General features: G+C 44.0%; 1 protein-coding gene across 1 annotated transcript; it reads right to left on the reverse strand.

Moving 5' to 3' along the window:
• Positions 1 to 1,693: 1,693 nt before the first annotated feature.
• LOC142511155 (uncharacterized) lies at positions 1,694 to 3,442 on the reverse strand. The gene is made up of 4 exons (XM_075619638.1): positions 3,074 to 3,442; positions 2,609 to 3,028; positions 2,113 to 2,488; positions 1,694 to 2,031 (listed from the first exon to the last, which is right to left on the reverse strand). Exons 1-4 carry the CDS (start codon positions 3,440 to 3,442, stop codon positions 1,694 to 1,696), a joined length of 1,503 nt encoding a protein of 500 aa, XP_075475753.1.
• Between the last annotated feature and the right edge of the window lie 3,851 nt (positions 3,443 to 7,293).

A 7,293-nucleotide genomic window follows, 5' to 3' on the forward strand; every position in this document is an offset into this window, starting at 1 on the left:
TACAATGATTCTGTTGACTACCTCCGTTTGGCCATTTGCTTGAGGATAGGCAACAGAGGTGAAAGACTGAGTGATCTTCATCTCCCGGCACCATGATGTGATTTCTTTGCCCTGAAATTGCCTCCCATTATCTGAGATTAGTTTCCTGGGCACTCCAAATCGGCATACGATGCTTTTCCATAAAACCTTCAATACTTCCTGCTCGGTTATTTTTGCCAAGAGCTCAGCTTCTACCCATTTGGAGAAGTAGTCAACGGCAACTAACAAGAATTTTTTCTGAGCCCGGGCAATGGGGAAAGGGCCCACAATATCCATGCCCCATTGATCAAAGGGGCAAGATGCCCAAATAGGCTTCATGAGGGTAGCAAGGCTGTGTTTGAAATTCGAATGATGTTGACAGCCTTCACAAGCTTGGACCACCCTAGCAGCATCTTGACTTAAAGTTGGCCACCAGAAACCTGCAAGCATTGTTTTTCGGGCCAAAGATATTCCTCCGAGGTGCTCGGCACAACAACCTTCATGAATTTCTCGGAGGACATAATCCACTTCTCTCTCAGATAAGCATTTCAAAAGAGGTCCCTGGAATGATCTCATGTACAAAATGTTATTTAAGAGAACAAACCTGGGAGCTTGTCTCTTAGTTTTCTGAGCTCGGACTCTATCTTCGGGCAACTCACTATTTACCATAAACTTGATCAGAGGTGTCATCCAGGAGTCCTCTGGTTCTGGTAACATTTCTTCTTCAGTAGAAAGGATCAACCGAGAAACACGCAAGACCTCCCGGGTATTAACTTCTGACAAAGAAACAGCCATTTTTGCCAGAGTATCTGCCTCACTATTTTCTTCCCGGGATATTTGTTCAATACCCCAATCCGCAAAAACTTTTGCTCGGGCTTTGATGAGCTGTAAATATTTTAGCATTCTGTCATCTTTAGCCTCATACACGCCCTTTATTTGTTGAGTAATGAGTTGTGAATCGGAATATAGAATAATCCGGGAAGCCCCGACTTCCCGGGCGGCTTGGATACCAGCCAGGAAAGCTTCATACTCAGCTTCATTGTTGGTTACCCGGGAGTCAATTCTAAGTGCCAGTTTAATCTTTTCTCCCGGGGGAGATATTATCACAACCCCTACTCCGCATCCGGCAGGGCTAGACGCCCCATCCATGAATACTCTCCATACTTCCTCTTCATTGGGTTGGACCATCTCGGATAAAAAATCTGACAGAGCTTGTGCTTTGATGGCCACCCGAGGTTTGTATTCAATGTCATACTCCCCCAATTCTACTGTCCACTGTCATGATCCTGCCAAGAGGACTATTGGTAAGAACAATTATTTGATGTGACAGGAAGTAAGGTCTTAGCTTCCGGGCAGTCATGACCAAGGCGAGAGCAATCTTCTCTACTTCACTGTACCAGAGCTCGGGTCATCTTAGAGCATGACTGACATAATAAACAAGCTTTTGATCGGATCCTTCTTCTTTTATTAAAACCGAGCTGACAGCATACTCCGTAGTAGACAAATAGACATATAATTTCTCCCCGGGCTCCGGCTTCACCAATACAGGGAGTTCTGCAAGGTGAATCTTCAAGTTTTGGAAGGCATGTTCACATTTATCATCCCATCCAAATTGTTGGGCCTTCCTCAAGACTTGAAAGAAACGATAACTCCGATGCGCTGACCGGAAAATAAATCAAGACAGGGAAGCAATCCTCCCGGTCAACTTCTGCACTTCCTTGACAGATCGGGGAGATGTCATGCATAGCACAGACTTGACTTTTTCCTGATTCACCTCGATCCCCCGATCTGTCACTATGAATCCCAAGAATTTGCCACTCTTTACGCCAAAAATAAACTTGGCAGGGTTGAGCTTGATCCCGTACTGCATGAGAGTGACAAAAGTTTCTTCCATATCACCAATAAGGCTTGCCACCTCCCGGGTTTTGCCCAGAATATCATCCACATAGACTTCCACATTCCGCCCCAACTGCTTCTCGAAGACTTTGTTCATCAGACGCTGGTAAGTTGCCCCTGCATTCTTCAACCCGAAAGGCATTACAATATAACAAAATGTACCTCCCGAGGTGATGAAGCTGGCTTTATCTTGATCACTCTTGGCCAGGGGGATTTGATGATATCCCTGGTACGCGTCCATGAAGCTTAGCAATTCGAAACCCGATGTGGAATCCACCAGTTGATCAATACGGGGCAGAGGATAATGATCCTTGGGGCAGGCTTTATTAAGATCGCGGAAGTCTACACACATGCACCACTTCCCGGTAGACTTGGGCACCAAGACCACATTCGAGAGCCATGAAGGGAATTGAATCTCTCGAATGTGGCCAACCTTCAGGAGTTCTTTTACTTGTTCATCAATAACTTTGTCCTTCTCAGAACCAAAGTGTCTCTTTTTTTGCTTCACTGGGTGAGATCCCGGGAGAATGTTCAATTGGTGCTCCGCTATCAGGGGAGAAATCCCTGTCAACTCCTGTTGGGACCAAGCAAACATATGGATATTAGCTTTTAAACAGTTAATTAAACTAACCCGGGTGGATGCACTGAGATCCCGAGCCACCCGGATTTGTTGGCCTGGTCCGACTTCTACTACTTCCTGCTCCTCCTCTGCTACAAAGTGCACCTCTCCTCTCTCCATTACTCCTTCTTCTACTCCATCCACCCTTGCCTTCTTCCCTTCCCTCCTCGTTTTGCTCTGATCAGCCCGGATTGCCTCCACATAGCATTTCCGAAAAGATGGCTGATCTCCCCGGACTTCTCCTACCCGGGCTCCCACCGGAAACTTTATTTTTTGGTGGTAGGTGGATGCTATAGCTCTGAGCTCGTTCATAGCCGGCCTCCCCAGAATGATGTTATAAGATGATGGGGAATCCACCACAGTGAAAGAAGTCATCACTGTCTTCTTGAGATCATGAGAACCCAGGGTTAATGGCAAAACAATCTCCCCCTCCGGATAAACCACATGGCCAGCAAAACCAAAGAGGGCAGTTTCCACAGCTTCCAAGTGATAGCCCTGCAAATCCATCTGGATAAAGGCATCTTTAAAAATTACATTTACAGAGCTTCCTGAGTCCACGAAGACTCGTAAAATATCATAATTTGCCACTCGGGCTTGGATCACTAGGGCATCGTTGTGGGGCAGATTCAACCCTCTCAAATCTTCCGGGCCAAAACTGATGACCGCCTCACTTCTTCTCGCTCCCTCCACCTCCAAACACTCCCTCCTACTTCTCGACTTCCTTGCCCAGTTGGAGTCTCCATCAGTAGAGCCTCCTAATATCATTTTAATCAATCCCGTGGCAGGGGGCAAGCTCTTTTTACCCTCGGGTTCAGGCTCCCTTCTTCTCCTGGGCTCAATCCTCGGGATACTCCTCATACTTCCTCCTCGGGCTCTGGATCCTGGTTGCCGAGATGTCCAAGGTGGCATTCTCGGCCTCTGACTATTGTTGCTGGGTCCCGGGATGGAAGGTGAGATATAATTCTCCTTCATTGCTTTGCAGTCTTCCGTGTTATGGTGGCACACTTTGTGAAAAGAGCAAAATCCGCTCTTCTCTGGCCGGGAGAACTGATGATCCCGGGCCAAATCTCTGCTGCACTACTGCACTTCCCTTTCCCGGGCAATTTTCAGAGGCACGTGATGAGAAAAGTGCCTTGTATTGCCTCTCTTCTGTCCCCTCTCCTCGGGCTTAGACACCCGGTCTCCTCTTTCCTTCCTCACAACTTCCCTCTTCTGTTTCTGGGCCTTCTCCATATTGATGTACTTTTCTGCTCGTGACAACAGATCCTCGAAATCCCCAGGCACCTTCTTGGTTAGTGAATTAAAGAATTCACCCTCTCTCAAACCCTGGGTGAATGCAGTAGTCTTTGTTTCAGCGGCACAAGTAGGGACATCTAAGGCCACTCTGTTGAACCTTCTGATATAGGCCCTTAAACTCTCTTCTGGGCTCTGCCTAACTTCAAAAAGACTAAAAGCAGTCTTTTTGTACTTTTTACTGCTGCTGAAATGGTGTAAAAACACCTTCTGGAAGCCTTCAAAAGAGCTGATACTTTGGGAAGTCAAGCCCTCGAACCACCTCTGAGCTGAATCCACCAGTGTTGTAAGGAACACCTTACACTTGATTCGATCAGTGTAACAATTCAACATGGCCATATTTTCAAACCTGGCCAGGTGCTCCTCCGGGTCGGCATTGCCATCATAGTCTTTCACCTTCGCAGATTTGAAATTTCTGGGAAGAGGTTCCCGGACAATGATATCAGTAAATGGGCATCCTCTCGGGACTATCCGGGCAACGCTCCGACTTTCCAACTGTCCTTCCAGGACCTTCATCTTCTTCCTCAACTCCCGCAACTCTTCTGCCGTAGTCGGAGATTTCGACCCAGCACTGTACTCCTCATTCTCTCCTCCCGCCTCCTCCTGCCTCCCCAACTCCCGCTCTTGCTCCTGCTCCTGCTCTTGTTCTCGCTCGGATGGGATAACAGGCTGAGAGACTTCCTTTCTGGCCGTAGCTTGCACGATGGCATCGGCCATCATTTTCTTTAGCTCTTCAGGGGTCATGGTTATGAGATTTGGCCCGGTGTTATTAACACCTCTTTGTCTCGACGTTTGTCCCCCGTCCTCCTGGGCCCGAGAATTATCTTGGTCCGTTCTTCTCGTACGAGCCATATCAACGCCTTGAGCTCAATTTTCCCACAGACGGCGCCAATGATGTGATCTCGTTGAAATGGATGAGCTGGGTAAGGAGCTCCAACGGATCAAACCAACAATTTATAGTGTTTGGGAATTTTGAGTGAAGATAATGGCTGAGATTAACACCTGCAAACAAGAAAGTAACTAATGAATGGGCGCCGGAGGGGTGTCTGACGTAGCCACTCCGATGCTAAAGTCAGCAGGTTGAAGATGAACACAAGCAATATTTGAGAGAAAATATGTATAATTCTTAGAATTCAAAGATTTCAGAATCCTTTAATCTCATTAATACCTGCTATTTATAGTAGAGGAATGGGTAGTTACCTCGGTTTCCGTGCCATCTACGAAGTCGGTTTACCATACTAGCTTCTGATAACTTCTCGGACACTCCAAACCCAAGTTGTTCTGACAGATTGGATTGCATGTATCAATCACACTTGAGTGTGGTTCATTTCTCGAGGTAATGCAGTTCTCGAGGTTACCCAAGTGGTGATGTAACCAGGAACTCTGCCCGGGAAGATGAGAAGCGCCCGGATGGTTCCGTGTTGGTAGAGAGCTCGGGTAAAGCCATAAGCCCGGGAAGAGAAGACTTGCCCGGGTCTTTAAGAAACTTATCCTGTACATGGGTCATGATCTCGGCCACCCCATTAACAAACCGGGTTAACGATGACCCGGCTCCTAATGAGGGTATCATATATATATATAAAATCATGAAAACTCTGGGGTAGGCTGACATTGTCCCTAGAAATTGGTTGGATACATGTGTTTCGTTTTTGTTTTTGTTTTTTAGTTCAATAGATTTTTTTAATTAGTTTGATTTATATATTATAAAATAAGACAATATTGTAATTAAATCTACAATCAACACAAATATTGTAAATTTACAGTAAACTCATAATTCAATAACGTGTATATTTTAATCGTATGTACTTCATATTACATAGAGAAATTTGAAAGTACTCCCTTTTTCCAAACTCAACTTTCTCCTTACTCTCTAACCCTCTAAATCTTTGTTTTAACTCCCCATTTTTCCAAAATTTTCAAAAACATCCTTAATTCTTATTATTTCGGTACGTGGTATTATTATACCTATCGAGTCTGTTCTTGAAAGCGTATAGCCCCAAGACATGCAACTACGCAAGGTTCCAGCCGATATACCATTCTAAAATGATCGATTTTTTATTTATTTTTTTATAAAAGGCTCATCATGCTTCCGTATAATAAATTGAACTATTTACCTCTTTGACCTGAATGCCATCGAGTTATATCCACCGAGTTTTACGGACTGCTCCTCACAGCATAACCACGCAGTCGCAACAGATGGTTCCTGATGCAGATTCCTTCAACAGCACTTAGCACAACCCTGTTTCGTTTCCTACCTCAGGGTGTATAGTAAAATAGTTCAATCTGAAACTAATACATGAGAACGGCAAAAGTCTTGGTTCTTTTATTCAAACATACAAAATATTATACATAATAACCTCCTGTAGAGGAGGAGAAACTTGTTTAGCTACTAATAGTAGCTGAACTTACAGCACACATAAACTTGAAATATAAATATTACAAATGTTTTGAAGAAAAACGAAGAGGTTGAGTGATGTCTTCATCTTCCTTCTGCCTGATTATTTATAGAAGTCCCTGACGAATTTGTATTTCGGGCTTCAAACTCTTGCTATAATATGATACCTTCCAGCTGTGGTTGGCCCTATCTGGTTGAGTGGCTTAATGGTCCCTTCATTCAAATTGTAGAGATTTTTAGTATTTATCAGCTGCTTTTTTATTCTCTTGATGCGTCTTTTAGAAACATTTAAATATGTATAATACATTTTTCTTCAGGTTTCGACTTTGTTCTTGTGTATTTTTACTGGTTCCCATTTACTCTATTTATATTTGTAATTGGGTCCAATTTTCCTTGTTCATTGGGTGAGTCACATGTCCACTAGATTTTGTCGGGGAATCTTTTGCTTTTGTTATCCCCAAGGAAAAGTGATTAGGTTCACATGTCCACTTATTTCTGTCGAGGAATCTTAAACTTTTGATGTCCCTGAGGAAAACGTGATTGTGGTCCTTCACCACTTGGTCCTGTTTCTGCAAGATGCTTCCTGTCTGACCGAGGTCTGAAGCCCTTGCCAAATTCTGTCTCTTTTTGATTCGGACACTCTGGGTCTGTTCTGACCATCTTCCCACATGAGCCATATTGCAAAATTTTCGACGAGTTTCTTTACTACCCGACAGCTTGCTATTCCACAGAAGATTTCTTTTCTTCTCGAATAGATCTTCTGCAAAACTTGTGGTTTTTCTTGTAATAGTATTTAACATGAATGATCCATTTACCGAATTATGATAAAATTTAAACGAAAACTTGATTTTGTCCATCTCAGTTAGACAGACCCATAAACCTCATGCTCTTCTTATAGAAATATGGTCTTCCGTAATTGAAGCAACAAGGGCTGTTTCTTCTGACGGAGGATTCTTGATAAATTTATGAACATTTGTATCTGGCCTCCTTAACTTGATAAAATGAAAAGCTTCGTGAGAGCTTTTTCCTGCTGGTTCTGGTGCTGTACTAAAAAAGTATAGTTCCAGAATGT

The sequence above is a fragment of the Primulina tabacum genome, chromosome 1 (genome assembly GCF_025594145.1).
Source record: "Primulina tabacum isolate GXHZ01 chromosome 1, ASM2559414v2, whole genome shotgun sequence".
Lineage (NCBI taxonomy): Eukaryota > Viridiplantae > Streptophyta > Magnoliopsida > Lamiales > Gesneriaceae > Primulina > Primulina tabacum.